The sequence below is a fragment of the Cyclopterus lumpus genome, chromosome 22 (genome assembly GCF_009769545.1).
Source record: "Cyclopterus lumpus isolate fCycLum1 chromosome 22, fCycLum1.pri, whole genome shotgun sequence".
Classification (NCBI taxonomy): domain Eukaryota; kingdom Metazoa; phylum Chordata; class Actinopteri; order Perciformes; family Cyclopteridae; genus Cyclopterus; species Cyclopterus lumpus.
Window position 1 is genome coordinate 397,351 of NC_046987.1, and position 19,731 is coordinate 417,081.

At 39.3% G+C, this 19,731-nt stretch overlaps 1 protein-coding gene across 1 annotated transcript in view; it reads left to right on the top strand.

Annotated features, from left to right (window-relative positions):
* Positions 1-19,274, top strand: part of apoba (apolipoprotein Ba) — a 34,493-nt gene extending 15,219 nt beyond the window's left edge. The window contains exons 9-29 of the mRNA XM_034563691.1: positions 1-457; positions 748-892; positions 996-1,142; positions 1,267-1,478; positions 2,042-2,249; positions 2,348-2,518; positions 2,685-2,888; positions 3,182-3,355; positions 3,469-3,674; positions 3,759-3,938; positions 6,348-6,478; positions 6,888-7,098; positions 7,267-7,439; positions 7,526-7,701; positions 8,299-8,420; positions 8,595-8,968; positions 9,271-16,635; positions 16,717-16,828; positions 16,868-16,890; positions 17,834-18,027; positions 18,117-19,274. Of these exons, the coding sequence (XP_034419582.1) occupies positions 1-457; positions 748-892; positions 996-1,142; positions 1,267-1,478; positions 2,042-2,249; positions 2,348-2,518; positions 2,685-2,888; positions 3,182-3,355; positions 3,469-3,674; positions 3,759-3,938; positions 6,348-6,478; positions 6,888-7,098; positions 7,267-7,439; positions 7,526-7,701; positions 8,299-8,420; positions 8,595-8,968; positions 9,271-16,635; positions 16,717-16,828; positions 16,868-16,890; positions 17,834-18,027; positions 18,117-19,274 (12,143 nt within the window). The remainder of the gene's footprint in view (positions 458-747; positions 893-995; positions 1,143-1,266; positions 1,479-2,041; positions 2,250-2,347; positions 2,519-2,684; positions 2,889-3,181; positions 3,356-3,468; positions 3,675-3,758; positions 3,939-6,347; positions 6,479-6,887; positions 7,099-7,266; positions 7,440-7,525; positions 7,702-8,298; positions 8,421-8,594; positions 8,969-9,270; positions 16,636-16,716; positions 16,829-16,867; positions 16,891-17,833; positions 18,028-18,116) is intronic.
* The last annotated feature ends 457 nt before the right edge of the window (positions 19,275-19,731 follow it).

Here is a 19,731-nt window from a genome sequence, read left to right on the forward strand (position 1 = left end):
ATGTGAACCCCAGCCAGAGCAAGCCACTCCACTTTGAAGACCCTGACTATAAAGCTCCAGTCCAGACGAAGGACACTGCTCTGAGCACCCTACAGGACCTTGTTGCTTTGGCAGGCACAGACCAGGGTCAGAAGAGGACCAGCCTTTTCCATAAACTGGTGTCCAATCTGCGCGTCCTGAGGAACGAGACCCTGAGCCAGACGGTCACTGAGATGTTGGATATGTCAGGCTGGCTCACCTGGCAGGCTCTGTTCCAGTGTGGAACCACAGAGTGCACCAGCGCCATTTTCCAGGCTATCAGGACCATTGATGGGTTGACACCAGAAGTGGATGCTCTAGTCTATGGATTGAGTCTACAGGCTAACCCTGATGCCACACGTGTCCGAGATATGCTCAGCATGGCTCAGTATAAACAGAGCAGGGTGATCATGTATGCTCTAGCCAACACAGTCAAAAGGTAAGTCAAATATTGTTTCTAGCTTTCATAAAACTAACAGTTGCTGCACACAATCCTGTTTTCAATATTACTATATTTAAGTTCAAATATTTAAGTGTAGAAAACCTGTTAAATTTGAATAAAGCCAAGCAGGACATGAACTTGTTTTTTTGTCCTATGTTGGCAAACTTTTAAAATGCTACAGTTTACCACGAGAGGGAAACACTCTCTAATGGAACCTTTAACAACATTTTCACCCAAAGCTGAGCATTTGCTTAGCATACATCATCATTCCTGTCTCTGGTCCACAGGTTCCATAAAGCAGATGTTACTCCAGTGGTCACAGATGTGTCAGAATTCATGGAAACACTGTTAAATGACTGCTTGGGAGAAACCCTTGATGACGATTCTGACTTTCCTGCTGATCCCAAAGAGATTGCCTTCCTTGTACTTAAGGTATTAATAATTCAAGAATGTAACTGATTGTATTTCTGGATTGAGTCAGCTCTTGTCCAATTTAGGATTGCCCTCAAATTAAGATATTTGTACTCATCTCCAGGTGGTTGGTGTCATGGGTCAAGCCATGCAAGCTGTGAGCCCCAGTCTGATTTCTTCCATTTTGCGGTGTGCTAAGAAAACAGACATTCCATTATCGAACCAAAAGGCAGCTATACAGGCCTTCCGGTTGATGGATATTAATAATGAGGTGCAACTAGTTCATACTAACACATGCATTACACATTGTCATTGTAGGGTGATGATGACCATATAATATGGTGTGCTGTTTTGTACAGTTTATATGTTGTAATTTTACATTTGGTCAACCACAGGTTAGAAACATTTTCATGGAGGTGTTCCAGGATGCTCATAGCCCTGTTGAAAAACGTGTAGCAACCTACCTGATTCTGATGAAGACCCCAGACCAAGCCCTGGTTAGAGACATTCTGAAAAATGTGGAGAATGTAAGGGACGAGCAGCTCAAGAGCTTTGTCGTCTCTCATCTGAAAAACATCTGCAACTCCGGCGAGACACAAATGTATCAGTGAGTATTTGGCCAGCAATAGTAGCTAGATAAGAAACTATGCATTCATATTTATAGCGACTGTGTCTTAGTGGAAGAGCAGTGTCGTCCTTCAATCAGAGGATAGGCGGTTCGATCCCCGGCTCTGCTAGTCCATGTTGATTTTCCTTTCGGCAAAACCATTAATCCTAAAATTGCTATGAATGTTTTAATAGTCCACGTGGGCAATGATTACATGTAGTTTTAAAGCGCTTTGAGTGCTCGGAAGACAAAAAAGGGTTATACAAGTACAGTCCATTTACCATAGCTTCTTAGCACATGCAAATGTGATAGAATAATAGAAATCGTATTATAAATCTTATACACAATATCACTATGCTACTTACTTAGCAGCAAACCACAGACAACACTACTAGTGGAGAAATTCAATGGTGGATTAAGACAATGGTGTTCCAAACATGATAGGGCATGGACAATGTTGGGGACAGAAACCTTTTGTCAACAGCTTCTTGATCTGAAAGACAAAATATAATTTTTTTTGTCTTGGCATGGTCATCTTACTGCAACCTTCTTTTCTCCTTAAGACTTAAGGGGCACATTGAGTTGGCCTTGAGAGACCAGTTACCACCCACAAACAAAGTATTTGATGGCATGTCAAGAAACTGCAAAATAGACTCTCCCTTGGGCTCAGTGCAGAGTAACATCATCTTCGATACCACTGACACCTTGCCTAAGGAGTTGATGCTGGAGACCACTTTAAAGGTTTTTAACTTCAACTATGACATCTTTGAGGTATGTTTTCAATAGCATATTTGTTATATATGTGGTAAGAACACACAAACTAGCTTTGTAGAGATTTTAAAATACGTTCAAATTCTCCCACATTCAAGGTTGGCATTGATGGAACAGGATTTGAACCAACAATTGATGCTCTCTTCGGGGAACAGGGTTTCTTCCCTGACTCCATTTCCAAAGCCATGTACTGGGCAGATGACAAAGCCAAGATGCTAAGGGAGGTTTTGGATAGAATTACTCCAGAAAGAGATAAAACGAAGAGACAGGTAAAATGATTTTGGGACACATCATGCATATTGTTGCTTGTCTGCACTACTACTGCACTACTACTTGAATACAACCTTGCCTTTCCAGCTGTATTTTACTTGGTTTGGCCATGCATTTAGCATGCATGGCCAGAAACTTATACATATACTTGTGATATCTCTCCAGGTCCCACAGGATCTCCTGAAAGATATCACAAAAGGTGTCCAGAAGCTCATGAATGACATGCGTTTCTCTCCAGCCCCTGAAGCTATTGCCTATCTTCGGCTTCTCGGAGCTGAGATAGGATACATCAAGACCAGTGACATGAGAAAGATGGCTGAAACTCTGTTCATGTACTACCATGTTTTCATGAGGGTGCTACCTGCCAAGGTCAGATATGTTGTTTATATGTTGTTCCCTAACATGAATTTCGCACAAAAAAAAGAAACAAACTGAAAAACCTACGCATTTGTATGACCACAAAACAGGAAATGTACTGGCCACACACCAATCTTCCTCAGAGTGGCAGGTCTTTAAAAAATCCTTGTACTTCTGTTTGGGATTTATTTTTATCCAAATTATGCATAACTTCTCGATAAATCCTACATATATCTGTGTTAGCTTTGGGTAACCTACTCAGAAGCTACAGTTCATATGTCGCCTGTTTGTTTACTTTCCAAAAGGCCATTCTTTCATTGACATCTAGCACTGAAAATGAAGTCTTTGCCCACTACATCTTCATGGAGAATGCCTTCTCTTTACCCACTGCTGCTGGCTTTCCTCTGAAGTTCTCTTTGGCTGGTGTGTTTGCACCTGGTGCCAAGGGAGGCCTGACTCACTCACCTGCTAGCACAATGGTTAGTTAGCTTATCTTCTTTGTAGTTTATATGTTAAATTACAATTATATTGTTGCCTGTGACCCCTGTGAATTTCTGTTTACAGCTACTCTGTTGTATCCTTCACCTTACAGAGTGACTTATCCTTCATGCCTTCAGTTGGGCTAGAATTCATCACCCAAATGGGTGTGCACATTTCAGACTATGTGGAGGCTGGGCTTGAGATGCACACTGATATGTACCACGAGAGTTCCCTCAATGCTAAGGTCACCATGAGCAGAAACCAGATGAGACTGTCTATACCTGCTCCCAAGTCAAACACACATTTGTTCACCATTAGGTCAGTGGCACATGAAACAACATTCATTGGTTACTAATGTCATGTTGTTCTCTGTCATTACTTCTCTATCTTTTTAAAATACAGCAACAAGTTGCTGTCAGTGTCCTCCAGTCAAACAAAAATAGTGCCATCCCTGTTGGAGATGACTGACTCAACTGACTGCCAGCCCCTTTTCAGTGGTCTGAGATTGTGCTCAATAGTGAGTTTCTCCAATGCTACTTCAATACACCAGGCCTCATATTACTCCCTGACTGGAGAAAGCAGGTAAGCGTAAACCACTTTAGCAAATTGGCGATTTTTGTATTTATTTAAGTGTTCAATTCAATTTATTTTGTACAGCCCACAATCACAAATTACAAATTTGCCTCAGAGGGCTTTACAATCTGTACACATACGACATCCTCTGTCCCGGGATCTCATATCAGTTCAGGAAAACCACCCAAAAAAAACCTTTCGAGAAGAGAAAAAGGGGAGAAACCTTTGGGAGCGCAAGAGAGGAGGATCCCTCTATCAGGATGGACAGAAGTGCAATAGATGCCATGTGTACAGAATGAACAACATAACAGAGTTACAACACATTCAATGAATATAATAGAGATTATTCATATAATGTAATAAGAGTAGTATGCATGATGAAAAGGTTACTACCAAAAATAGCAGCAACAGTGGATGTAATAGAATAATAATGATAATAAAAGCCATATTGGTAATACTCATACTAATAGCAATAAAACTATTAATAATAATGATAATAGTAGGAGGTATCGGGCAAGACCAGGGTTCAGTTATAATCACGATCAATGTAAACAGAAGGAGATATAGAAAAGGGCAGCAGCCATTTTGCCCTATGTCTGGAGTCGGAAAAGCTATTTGATATCATAGCTTATAAAGTTTGGTATACAGTCATATTATATATACAAAAAACTATAGTTTGTTGTATTTATGAAATTTTAGTTTTGCTATTTGACCCGTTATAACAATATGAAACTCTTGTGAAGAGGAGAACAAAATACACTGTCATGTGTTGGCCTACATCAGTAGTTCTCAAACTTTTTCTGTCACGCCCCACATTGAAGGAAGAAAAATGTTCATGCCCCACCGCCCCAACAAAATTGTAACAAAATGGTACATGCTGAATCTTTATTCAAATAACAACATTTTATTTGCTTTTATAAATAATAGAATAAAGAACATTGCAATCACTTTCAAGTAAACCAGATTGCTCCATCAGACAAAAACAAATAAAATGTGCAATCACTTTGTCAGAACAATGCAAAAAAAGATCTCTCTGTCCAAAAAAAGACAAATATTTTGAAAACAAATAGCTTATTGTGGCTGCAATTAACCTGTTTTGCATTGAATATATTTTAAATATAATAACAATAAAGTGCAACCTGTGAAAAATTAAACAAAACAAGTTCCAATATTTGGTAATAAAGAGTTTTATCTTTTCTAAACAACAATAACATGCAACCTGTGCGAAACAAAACAAAATGAGCCTGCTTTCCACTACAAATCTTTTTAAAACGTGATTGCAGACTTTCCACTACAAATCTTTTTAAAACGTGATTGCAGACTTGATACAGCCACTCTCAATTCATGCTCAATGTTGAGCTAGATCTGTATTTTGTTTTGAAGGGAAACAGCCCCATATTTGTGGCTCATGGGGTAGAGTGGTCGTACAAGGTAGCAGGTCCGATACCTGTCCTCCACACAGTTTGCATGCCGAAGGTCCTTTAGCAAGACACTGAACCCCCAGTTGCTGGACAGCAGCCCATTGCTCCTAGAATGCTAAGGATGGTTTGAATGCAATAACTTAAATAAAATAACTCTGAGCGTCCACACTATGCCGGAGTTTTAGACTAGAGCACTGAAAACAGAGAAGTTTGGAAACGCTCCTGAGGAAGGATACGTTTTTACTAACGGACACCTTAATATCTCACCAGCTGCCACAGAACTAGCAGCAGTAGTTGAGTTACTTTGCTCAGTACTTTACTTTGCTCAGTTTGCTGCAGCAGTTGAGAAATCACTTTTCGCTTGTCGACAGCTTGATACTTTTCAGCAAATACTGTGTACCTGTTCTTGAAGTGTCTTTGAACATTAAATTTGGTGTTGTTTGCTAATTTCTCACCACATATTAAGCATAAAGGTCAACCAGCAATGTTGGCAGTGAAAGCAAATTAATACGTCCACGCAGAACCAAACTCTCTATTTTTCTTCTTTTTTATTTATGTATCCATTGCCAGTTTACCAAGGGCCAGGCTTTGCAAATCATGATTAGCCACTTGCAGGAAAAGGTGCTTGACAGCGACATAATACGATGTGACATATTTTAGTTAATGTATATATGTATATAGAACACCTATATATATATATATATATATATATATATATATATATATATATATATATATATATATATATATATATATATATATATATATATATATTTATAGCCTCAGGGAGCCGCAAGAGAGGGGCTAAAGAACCACATGCGGCTCCGGAGCTGCGGGTTGCCGACCCCTGGCCTAGACTGTATCTTCTATTTGTGTAGCTAATATGTAGATAGTTACTCTAATTGGCTGGTAATTGAATGCAGTACTCTATGAATTTAACTAACCAGCTAGTTAAAATACTTAACCAGAGAGTTTCATGAAAGCTGTGTTTTCTCAGGTTTGCATTTGAAATCCAGCCGACAGGGGAAGTTTCAGAGTACACTGCCACCATCACTAATGGAATGCTCAGAGAGGGTAAAAAGGGTCGTCATAAAGTGGACTCATTGAAGCTAACCCTAAGAGCAGAAGGTACTGTTAAAAATATTGTATGGATATGTGTCTGAGTATTCCACACATCACAACTTACATTGCTAACATTGAGTGCCAATTAAAAGAGTAGTTTAGTAGTTGTCTTACTTTCATGCGACACAGCTGCAAATAACGTCAAGGGTTATAGTTGTCTAACCGTAATCATATAATAGTATATTTAATTTCACATATGCCAAATTTTATGAGCGTTTGTTATTGAACTATAATGGTCCAGATTGAATGAATGTGTGCCATAAGATTAGGCCCTTATTAATAACGTCCTTCTTATATATGTAACTACCACTTATAACATGAATATGGGCAATGTTGTACTATAGTGTGAAGCCCCCATTTGCCACTGTTCCAAGAGAGAGAGAAGTTGATTGAGTTGAATTTCTTCTGCTACTAGGGGACGATTCATCAGAGGTCACTGCATCTCTGAAATACAACCGCAACAAGAACACTCTCACCACTGAGGTTGTCATTCCCGATTATAATGTGGAAGCAGGCATCAAGCTGGCTGTAACTGACAGTGATACCAAAGGACCCAGGATGAGAGGTATCACCGTTGATGTCACCAACAAGAACATCCCACAGTTGACTCTCGTTGGACACACAAGGTACATAGTTCTATAAACAATCCTTCAATCCTTCCTGATGATATATAATGTGGACATTTCAGCTGTGCTGTCTTTTGTTTTGAGACTATTTTTTAGCAGGTTGTCAGTGGATGACGAACCCAGGAATTGCAGTCTTACCAACCTATATGCCCTTTGTTTTAAATGTAGACTTGACATGATGAAGGATTCCATGCTGCAACTCCAGATGGTTATCCCCTCTCTGAAAACGGATGTCGCTGTCACTGCAACCCTGAAAAGAGATGAGAATGTGGTCATGGACTTAGAGACAGTCATCAACCTCCCTGAGACATCCTATCAACAGAAAGCTTCCCTCAAATACAGTTACTGTCTACCATAACTCACAGCTTTAGCACAGAAGACAGATGTAGAACATTCATACATGTGTGGCTACATTTTCTCTTTACAGATGTTGACAAGTTTGAAGTGGAACTAAAATCAGATCTAAATTCTGAGATTCAGAAACTGATCCTAAATGGCGAAGATCATCACAGGTGGCTGCAACAGCTCATTGATCATATTCTGGACCAAAGAGTAGCAAAGACTGATATGAAACTGCGTCACATCGTCACTAAAGGAATTGAGGTAATGCTTTGACATTTGACACTATATATATGTATTACCTTATTCAATCCCATTTGGTAATTCTGATAGTCTATTATGGGGATGAAAAGCTAGCTCATCTGGTAACTGACTCAGTGGTAGGGTCGTCCTTCAATCCGAGGATCGGCGGTTCGATCCTGGCTCCGCTAGTCCATGTCAATGTGTCCTTCCGCAAAAGACTCTTAACCCCAATTTTCTCCTGTATCTGTGCCTACGGTGTGGGAATGTTGTAAGAATGTTAGATAGTCCTGATGGGCAGGTTGCACATTGCACCCATTCACACCCAGTGCAACAAAGGTTAAATTGCTTTGAGTGGTCAGAAGAGTGCGATACAACTACATTCCATGTACCCATGGACGTATGACATATTGACTAGTATTTGGTGTGGATAGTGCTACGATGTTATGAAACTTCACGTTATGCATCAAATTCAAAAGGGTACTCCTATTTAGTATTGCAGAACCAAAGATTTCATCTTCTTATGACATGTTTTTTTTTTTTCTTGATTGCTTTCACACTATACAGTTTGTATAGTAAGTGAAATTTATTATTATTATTTATCTTCATGTCACCCTGAAGGCAGGTGATATATGGTTAGATAAATTGACAGCACGCATGCCCTATCTTGCAAACCTGCGAAATAAGAGGAGCATCTCAGATCTTACACTGGCAGCCCTGCCTGAGAAGCTGTTCCTGCAGTCGTAAGTGTTTACTATCGAGTGTAAGAATATTACTAGCTTTCAGGTATTACTTGGCATAAACCCTAACTCAACAGTTCAGCTGTACTAGTTGTTTTGTCTTATGGTGCCCTATCAATGTACAGTTTGTCCAAAATTGGAACAATATTGATTTTTCATTTTCTTTTACCTCAACAGTGACAGCTTGTTCAGATACCAGTTCAACAAGGATAATATGGCTATCTCGCTTCCTCTTCCACATGGAGGCAAAAAGTCACATGAACTGAATATCCCAACCACTCTGTTTATTCCCCTTATAGATTTACCAGAGATAGGCCTATATATCCCTGCCAAAAACTATCCACTGCCATCATTTACTATACCACTTTCTTTGGATTTTACTGTTCCTCTTCTCGGTTTGGCTGAAGCATCCACTAAGATCACCAGCAACTTCTACAGCTGGGAAGGCTCCATTTCTGGTGGTAACAATACTGTTGATGTCCCAAGCTACATTGCACAGTACAAGGCTATGGCCCAATCACCATTCAACCTACTGTCATACAAGCTTGAAGGTAAACACCTTCTTCAAATGCTCATTCTTAATAGTCAATTAATGATGGTGTGGGCTTTTGTCATATTCACTGTGAGAAAGTGGCATGAAGGATATGATTTTTAATTTAATTTGTTTTAATGTTGTTTTTGTGAAACTGAGGTTCTTCTATGTTTACAAATAAAGTTATAGAGCTTTTAATAGGTGCAGCAACTTACATTGCATCCAGCATAGAGCAATGTATTCAATGGAACTTATTCTACATCTTTGCTTGTGCTGTTACAGATACTGATAATACTATCTTTTCTGTCTGTCTGTTTCAAGGAGCCGGTATGATGTCAGGAAATGCTGATGATAATGTCAAGTATCTTCTGAATAGTTCCTTCAGCCATAGCCTCATTGACACAAGCTTCAGTGTGTTAGAAACATTAAGGGTAACCAACAAATTGAATGCAAGAGCCAACTATAAAATCAAAGCCTCTAGTCCAGTGGGCCTGCAGGCCTTCCTCTACTATTCTGCTCAGTCAACTTCAACTCTAGATTCAGATCAAGTCTCAGGAGATGGCACCATGGATGGATCACTTCAAATAGGCTCATTCTATACCAATACCTCCTACACCCACAGCTACAACCTACGTCCAATAGATGGAGAAGTAAGAGGAGAGTCCACCCTGCACTTTAACTCGCCATTCTTTGATGTTCACAACATGATCCATGGAGTCTACGCAAACTCTGAGTTGAATATGGTGTCCAAAACCAATGCCCAGAAGGACGTCCTCAAGCATGGAGCAGAGCTCAAGTATAAAGACGCTCAACTGACCCTAAAGTGTAACACCGTTGCCACTGCCATGGGTCAATTACTCAATAACAAAGTTGAGCTTGGTGTGTCCAGCCAGATGGCCATCCTCAGAATTGAGTCACAGGCAGATGATGACACAAATAGGGCATACTCACTTATAGAAGCATCCCTGGATTCAAATGTGCTTCAGGTAAACTCTGAAGGTTCCATCATCTTTCACACAGGTCGTGGATTGCACAAAGCTTCGGTTATTGTTGGCAGAAATGGTCTGACCTCAAGTGGAACTAACAGCATTCAGTGCAGTCCTGTCATGGTGGAGAATATATTCAGTGGTGCCATAAACAACAATGGAGCATCCCTGTCCACCAGGACGAAAGCGATGGCTGAGGAAAGCAGAGGAGAGCTGAATGTTGAGGGTAAAATAACAGCTGTGGAAGCCTCTTTGAATGGTGTCCTCAAAGGCCATGCATACGATGCAACCACAAGAAACATCATGGATATTGTACTGAACCGTAGGGCTCTGACCTTTACGAGCAATACCATGGGAACATTGAAGCAGATGAATACAGAAAATAGCCACACACTGACCCTCACTATGTGGACCCTAGCACTCCACTCCAAGACTCACAATGTCATCTGTAAAGATATTTACTACAAGCAAGACACCAAGGTTCATATGAAGCCATTTGTTACGTCACTTGATATGACAAATGACCTCAAGTTTTATGATGTTACATGGAACAATGGAGGGCACTTGAAGATTGAGCCAATTAAGATGGATCTGAGTGGAAGTATGAAGGGAGCTTATGGAGAAGAACACAACATTAAGCATACCTATCAACTCAATTATGATGATATGGCTGGAACAATGAAATACAACACATCTGGAAATGTAATGGACGCCCAGCTAAGTCACAACTGTGAACTGGAGTTTGCTGGATTTTCCTCTAAGTCAAACTGTGAGTCACAAATAAATTCTGAGTCTCTACGTTTTGACAGCACCATTCGCACCATGGCACTGCCTTTCAGCCTCACTGTTGATGCTCTTGTCAACGGTGATGGACAAATTAATCTATATGGGAAGCACACTGGTCAGCTGTATAGCAAGTTGTTAGTTAAAGCCGAGCCCCTAGCTCTTGCATACTCACATGACAGCCAGGTATCAACCACACATATGTTTCCAAGTGGGAAGTCTTCCACTAATTTAGACAACACATTTGATGGCCTCCTAACACCAAGGGACCATTATCTGACCTGGAAAGTAAGATATAAGATAAACAACAATACTTTTAACCAGGACATTGGTGCTTTCCATAATCCTGAGAAGGTTGGATTTGAGTTTTTGGGAGTGATATTAACAGATATTTTCAGCAAATTGAGCAAAGACAAGAGATCAGAAATACAAGAATTTAGTATTGCTGGTTTCCTCAAGTATGACAAGAACAGTGAATGTCATATTGTTGAAATCCCATTAATTGAAAGCTTTCCTGTTGCTTTTGAGCAGCTCAAGAACACACTTGTACAAGCCTTAGAATCGATTCAACAGTTCATCAACAATTTAGATATCAATCAGCTAATCACTGACTTTAGAGACAAGTTAGATCATCTACCTATACAATTAAGTGACTTCATACACAAAATAGACTTGGAGAACAAAGTGAATCAAGTAAAAGCAAAACTTGATTATTTGATCAATGAGTTTACTGTAAAAATGGATGACTTGGAGGTTGCGATAAACAACTTGAGAGAGAGCATGGAAAATACGATAATGGACATTGTCAACCAAATTAGTGACATCATCCTAGCAATCAGAGACTATGTCAAGGCCGGCCACTTTGCCAAAAAGATAGACCTGCTTTTACAAATTGTAAATCAGCTTCGGGTCATTAATGAGAAGTATGAAATCAAAAAGTTAATCGTCAAAGCTCTAGATAACATCGAGGACATCATCAGCCAGATAGATTTACAGAAGCTCACAGAAAGCAGTACTGCATGGCTGCGTGGACTTGATTCTAAATATAGAATCTTGGAGAAAATAAAAGACAAACTGTCTGAAATTAAACAGGCCATTGAGAACTTTGACATCAATGTGTTTTTCCAAGATGTAAAGGATTACCTTCTCTCAATTGATTTAGACATTTATGTTGAACAGCTGTCATATAAAATCCCCTCTTCAGAGATTGCAAAAGTGTTGGAATCTATGAATGATGTTATTGTCAACTGGATTGACGAATATGAAGTCCCTAACAAAATCAATTCTGTGTATTCATACATTAGGGATACACTTTTAAAATACAATGTTGATGATACAGTTAAAGAATTAATGGATCAGTTAGTGATTCTCATCAAGGAATTCAAAATTGAAGAGACTGTGCAATTGATGGTCGATGCTCTGAATTCAATCCACTTTGAATTTGTTCATGATAAAATTATGCAACTTCTGTACAGTGTAACAAGGCAAGTCAAAGCAACTTACTTTAGGAAAAGCATTGATGGCCTTAATGAACACATTTCTTCAATGGTTACCTCATTAAAGGAATTTGACTACAGTGCATTTGTTCATGAGACCAACAAGAAAATTGTTGAATCAACAAACTATATCAATGAGCAGATTAAAACATATGAGATTGTACAGAAATTTGAGGCAATACGGAATTTTTTCAGAGAGATCCAAAGTTCCATCTTCACATATTTGGACAAACTCAAAAACACAAAGGTGACTGACACTCTAAAGAAACTGAAAAATGTGATTGACACTACAATTTACAATGACATCCAGTTGAAAGTGCAGGATATACTTGAAGACATGCGTCAAAGAATCCTTGACATGGATATCAGAAAGGAAATGTACATTTATCTCCAAAGAGCAAGTGAATCTTACAGCAATGTGGTTACCTACATTTCTGCACAGTTTAACCAACTGATAGAGAAGATCAGAAAAGTGACCAATGACAACGAGATTATCACACAGATGAAGCAAACTGCAGATGGAGTAATGGGTGCACTGAAAAGAGCTGAGATTGAAGTTCCAACTTTTACTGTACCGTTCACTGACCTTATCATTTCATCATTTATAATAAACCTGAACAAACTGCAGGAGATTAGCATTCCAGCTCAAATTTATTTCCCTGAAGTCAACATCCTCAATTACTACATAATTCCTGCCTTTACCATAGACTTTGATGAGATCAAAGCACATATAGTAGCACTCATAGACGATATCAGAAGATTTGAGATCAAAATGCCTGACCCTGAGGACATTTTTGGTGACCTAAAAGTTCTTTACCTTTTTAAACTATCAGATCTCACCTTCCCAGAAATAACTCTTTCAGAAGTCAAATTTCCAGTCATCAAAATCCCCAAGTTATATCTGAAGGACTTTAAAATTATAATGCTTCCAATTCCAGAGATTAAATTACCTGAGGTTCCCAGTGACATTTGCATGCCAGTTTTTGGCAAACTCCATTGTGAATTTAGAGTCAGCTCCCCAAAGTACACTCTGGAAACAATAGGCAAGATTGAGAACTCAACGTCCACACCAAAAAAACCACAGTTTACAGCCACTCTTACTTCTCATGTCAAATCATCTATCGAACCCCTTGAATACACCTTTGAAGCCACTGCTCAGTTGGAAGCTCCCAGAATGAAGAAGTTGCTATTCACAGAAACCGTTAAAGCTACACATATGGCCTTCTCCATTGATCATGAGGGATCCTTGACATTAACTAGCATTTCTGCTGAGGCTTCAGCTAAGACCACTACCAAGGCCACAAGTCAAATCTACATGGCATATTTGGTCAACAATATGGCACTTACATTAAAGAAAGGACTATCTGCAGCCATAGACACAGCCTACAACCACAATTTGGATGTCCCATCAATTGAAACTTCAAGTCAGGCATCAGTGAAACAGAATATAGCAGCCACCATGGAATCAGGCAGAGTAACTGTGACCGGTGAAACTACTGGTAATGGAAAGTGGTCCATTCAAGACTACTCTGATGAAGGTACACACACAAGCAATGTAGAATTCAGCATAAATGGTGGCACTGCAAAGTTAACTTTAGCAGGAGAAACAGACTGTAAGGCTATGAAATCGAAGCAAACATTGACTGCTGAATCTGTGATCTTAAGCCGTATTACTGTTGAAGCTAGATGTGAAAATGAATTTCTATCTGTCAAGAAGAGTGTTATGATTTTAAATGGAGAGGCTCATATTGGGAACTTGAAAGTTGCAGTGGCAGCCTCTCATGATGTTGAATTCACTGGAGATCTGACTGGATTCATGGCCAACTCGCTGGAATTCTTGGCCCATCCATTTGAAATTGTGCTTGATGTTAAGAATAGAGTAAACTCAAAGATGTTGTTCCCATTGAAACTTACTGGCAAGGTCGATCTGCAGCATGATTATAGTGTCATACTAAACTCTGAGAATCAGCGTGCTTGTTGGTTTACTTTGGCAAGATTCAACCATTACAACTACAATCACAACTTTACAGCAGAAAACAATGAAGTTAACACCTTCTTTCAATCATCAGCTAATGGAGAGGCAAATCTGGACTTTTTGACTGTTCCTTTATCTATCCCAGCAATAACTGTACCTTATCTTGAGATTAAAACCCCCGAGGTCAGAGACCTGTCTCTGTGGGAAAATGCTGGATTCGAAACCTTGCTCACAAATCCTCAACAGTCATTCAATATAAACCTGAAGCTTCATTACTACAAGAACCCTGATACACACAGCTTTGAATTACACCTTGAACCAATTTATAATACAATTATTGACAACACCAACATCATCCAGGCTCAATTTGAACACTCTAGGGACAAAGTAGTTACGCTTCTAAAAGATTCCTACAACCAAGCAAAGGCCCATTATATCAAACACAAAATGGACACCTCTAGTCTGCCTCCTAGAATTTTCACTGTCCCTGGATACAAAATACCATTTTTAAAAATTGAGGTTTCGGCTTTCAGGGCTGAGATGCCGGCCTTTAGCTACTTTGTTCCCAAGGAGGTCAGTACACCACGCTTCAAAGTTCCAGTACTGGGTTTCTCTGTGCCATCCTATACCATCATACTACCATCTATGGAATTACCTGTCATCCATGTTCCAGAAACATTAAGTGAAATAAAGCTGCCCACTTTCACACTACCAGCCATTCAGAACAACATTTTGATCCCAGCCCTTGGTAACATAACTTGTGACTTCTCCTTAAAATCCACTGTGATTACCTTAAGTGCTAATGCTGGTCTTTACAACCAGTCTGACATTGTTGCTCGGTTTAGCACTTTCTCAACATCTATGTTTGACATTTTGAATGGAAAAATGTATGGCACCACCAGTCTGTCAAGAAAGAGAGGACTAAAGCTGGCCACCACTGTGTTGATAGTGCATAACAATGTGGAAGCAAACCATGAATGTGCTATTAGTCTCACCAAAAGGAGTATGGAAGCATCTGTAGCCAACACTGCAACAATGAATCTACCCTTCCTCAATCTTGAATTGAATCAAGAACTCACAGGAAATACCAAGACCACGCCACATGTTGCTTCCAAGAAAAAATTAAAATACATGTTTAACATTCCTTTGATTGAGACTATAGGCAAAGGAAATCTTGATATGAACTGGGCACTGGAAGCACTTTCTGCCCATGTGTCACTTGAGACCTCTACCCGATGGAAATCAGACATAACGATAATAGATAGTTGTAACTTTAATGGAGATCTAGAAAATGAGGCCAGGTTCTACCTTAATTCCAATAGCCTGCGTTCAACTTCCAGGACTTCCTTCAATCTAAACATTGACCAACAGGGGAAACACAAACGAAGCTTAAACAACAACATCCTCCATTCTGACGTGACTAACAACTTGGCTCTTGAGGTCTCTTTGAGGAGAATCTTTGCAACAGCTGAATACACCAGCAATAATAATGTTGAATCTGCATCTTTCAAAACTAATGGAAAGCACAGTGTTAAAGGAGAACTAGAATGTGTTCCTTTAACAACATTCAAGACTAAACTGAACATTGCGGCAAGTCAGACAAATAGTTTCGGTGAAGCTGGACTCATTCAGAGTATCAACCTTGCCATCAGCTCAGAGAAGCAGTCTTTCACTTGGAGTGTTAAGGAACAACTGGCATCTCTCATCCATGCTTGGGATTTGCTTGTGTTTAATGATGAATCTGAAGTACGCATGGACATGACAGGATCAGTGGAAGGCCACCTAGCTTTCTTGAACGAAGTTAGGATTCCTGTATATCAGAAGACCTTCTGGGATGTTCTGGAGTATGACCAGGTCACAAATATGGACGAGTTACAATTCCTTAACATCTCTTCCAGCATTGTGTACACAAAGACCATGGATGGCCAGGAGTATACAATACCATTTAAACTATTTGAAAACGGCATCACTTTTAGCATCCCTGAGATTAGCATTGCAGTGCCTTCTTGGGTAAAAGAAATACCACACTCCATAAGAAACATAGACATGCGATTTGAAAACCTGGATGTCCCTGATCATCTCACTCTTCCCCCTGCAATCTTGGTTCCAGCCTTTGATGTGCCATTTACCAACTTGCATGTAGAGCCCTTAACAATTGATCCTAAGAACCTTAAAATCCCAAAGGTGATCACCATTACTACAAACTTTGAACTTCCAACCATCGTCATCGCAGAGCAAACAATTGAAATCCCTGACATTGCCTTACATCTGCCTTTAAGTGTGTTTATTCCAGCTTTTGGCGCAATCAGTGCCACTCTAAAAGTGTCCTCCCCTATTTATAATGTGTCAACAACTGCCAACCTTGAGAAAAGGGACTCTAGCCTTGTAACTTCACTGAATTCCATCTGTTCTTCTGTCATGATCTTCTTGGAATATGATCTCAATGGTAAGACATAGACACAATCTACTCAATTTAATTACTAAATCTAAGACATTGAAATATATATAATATGTGATGTCCCTTCAGCCAGTGCAACCCTTGGATTTTATAATGGAGCAATCAATCTAAATGGGAAGTGCAACTTGATTCACAGTGATGTAAATGTGGACTGGCAACATCTTTTGGCACAAAACCTGAGGTAAGTGTATGTGTGTGTGTGTGTGTGTGTGTCATTAAGAGAGAAAAGAGAGGAAGATGAGGTGGAAGGTGGACTATTGTTTATTTTTCTGGACTAATAACTTACTTGAGGTACTGCTTTGCCACTTACTATGTCATATTTTCTAATAAGCTTACCGAAACGTTGTGGGTAAACCATGGAATCAATACTGTCCAAGTAGTTGTGGCTTGTGAATTGAAAACAAAAGTTAATTTCAATGTGGTCACAATGCCCAGTGGTTTGGCCAATCCGATCAATTCAGTTTATTTTGTAATGCCCAAGTTACAAATTTTACAATCTGCACACATACGACATCCCTGTCCCAGGACCTCACATCGGATCAGGAAAAACTCCCCAAAAGACAGAAGAAAAAAAATCTAAATCCGTCCTCAATGCGTTGTGGGTGCAATTTCACATGTTCATTATCCAATTGCAATCTGATCACCTAAAACATATTGTAATGCAAGGTGTAAAGAGGGTATTAGTTACATGTGTCTTGACCAGATTGTATAGCTCTCCCATACAAAATGCATTCAATGCGGATTAAAATCAGATGAATCTATTCAGATGTATCTGTAATATACATCTGTTTTTTCTTAGGGTGAAGCACCAAACACTGATTAGATGTAAATAGTTTTTACCCATGGCAGATTTGTTCTGCATATATGAACAGTTCATAAAAATATTCTCATTCAATGGGGGGATTGTAGCTCAGTGGTAGAGCATGATCGACAGTTTGATCGCCTCAGACCCGCTAGTCCATGTCAATGTATCCTTGGGCAATGGATGTTTAGATAGTCCTGATAGGCAGGTGGCACCTTGCATGCTAGCTCCTGCCATCAGTGTATGAATGGGTAAATGATGACATGTAGTGTTAAATAGCTTTGAGTGGTCCCAACACAAAAAAAAGGCTATACAAGTACAGTCCATTCACAGGTTGACCAAAAATGCACTCAAATACCCCTTACAAACAATTGTTTCTCTGTTTTAAAAGGGATTCTCGTCATACTCTCAATGTTGACATCACTAGCCGAACATTTGTGGATGCAAGCTTCCGCTTTGCTTCACGCAAAGATGGCATCACTGCATCTATGTCTTGTCCATCATCTGGTTTCCTTGGATTGCAGTTTCAGCGGAAGTCTCCGTCACAGTTGTATGGAAAACTGTTTAGTCGCTACCAGGTAAGATCTATATATGGATTCATGTTATACGTAGAGCAATTGACACCGTTTTAACTATTACTATTCTTAATTTCTTCCCTCAACTTCAGTCTACTCCTGAAAAGGATACTGATGTTTTCACTGCCAAAGCCATGTTGAGAAACTCTCAGAAGTTAATCTTACAGACGTCATGGAATTCAGATTTCCTTCATGATGTGATTGAGGGTACCAAGGACAGGATTCCACCTATGACTGATGCTGTGCTTAAGTTCATTAACAAGTACCACACCGCTCACTTTGGCTTTGATCTCAACCGGGGTGGCATTAAGCTGAAAAACACAGTTTCCAATGTTATAGAGAAAGCCTATGTCTTTTCACCTTTGTCTTTTAACACACTGCAGAATTCAATCAAATACTTCAGTGATCAAGGAAAAGACATGTACAGGAAGGCTTCTGACATAATGATGTCCATGAGTTTGCAGGATGTTGTTGACAGGTTGGCTCATGTGATTAGACAAGTCTTGAAACACAGTGAAGACAAGATTTATGTCTTGCTAAATGCAGTCACACAGTTCTTGAGTGACATAAAGTTGACATTGCCTGGATCTGAAGAGAACCTCTCGAGCATGGAGATGGTCCAACGAACTCGTCGGTCTGTATCAAGAGCCACCGACAGAGCAATCCAAAGATTTTCCAGCATCGTGGAGAATATTTCTAGATACATCAAAGGAATATGGTTCACCATACCTGGAACTGATGTTGTAAATGGAAATGAGATAATGGATAAACTGATGTCTTCTATGAGATCTGTATATGATCAGCTAAGACATTCAGCGCTAAGGGGGTTTGATTTGTTTCACAAAACAGTTAATGATCTTTTACAGGTAATTGTTGAAAAAGCAGAGAATCTGATCACCTACTTAAAAGATAAAAACATTGAAATTGCTTATCAAGTTGATGCCTTCTATGCAGAGGTGCTGCAGTCTTCAAACCAGCATACTGAGGAGGCAAAGAGATATGTGGCTGAGTATAAAGACCATGTCAAACTGATGATTCAAGAGGCTCATAATGCTTTAAGTATTGAGCAGGTAAATAACAATACCCAGGAGTTTATCAGTATTTTGCAGTCATATCCCCATGGAGGACTTAATGGAAGCATACATCTAATGAGAAGGACATCCGAGAGCACAGTCCCATACATTAGATTGAGCAATAAAAAGATGGACATTGAAATTCCTTTACCCTTTCTTTGGAAGTCTTTCAGCTAATTTCCTCTACAATACAGTCAGTGAGCCATGGCTCTCTTAATAGTAGTTTCGTTATGATTAACTGAATTTATGTGTTTGTGAAAAATGTACTTTGTTTGATGCCAATAAAAATGTGTTTAGAGGTGTTAAAATAATCACATTAAAATAATCCAAGTTCTTCTTCTGTGATATTTCTTTAAATTTGACAATTTAGGCAATTATGACCTTCAAGTCGTTTGCACACAAGTAAATGTTTGATAATGGTGTTCTATTAACCGATACTGAATACAGATGTTTGTGTTTGTCATAATATTCCCAACATGTTCTTGTAAAGAGCAGCTTTGATGTCTATGACAGAATTATTCATAGCAAAGGGAGATTTTGCTTTAAGTAGTATCAGTAACCTATACTAACAACTAAATACTAATGCCACTATATGACCTACATAAGTAAATTAGACCATCAGCAAGAGGTACTT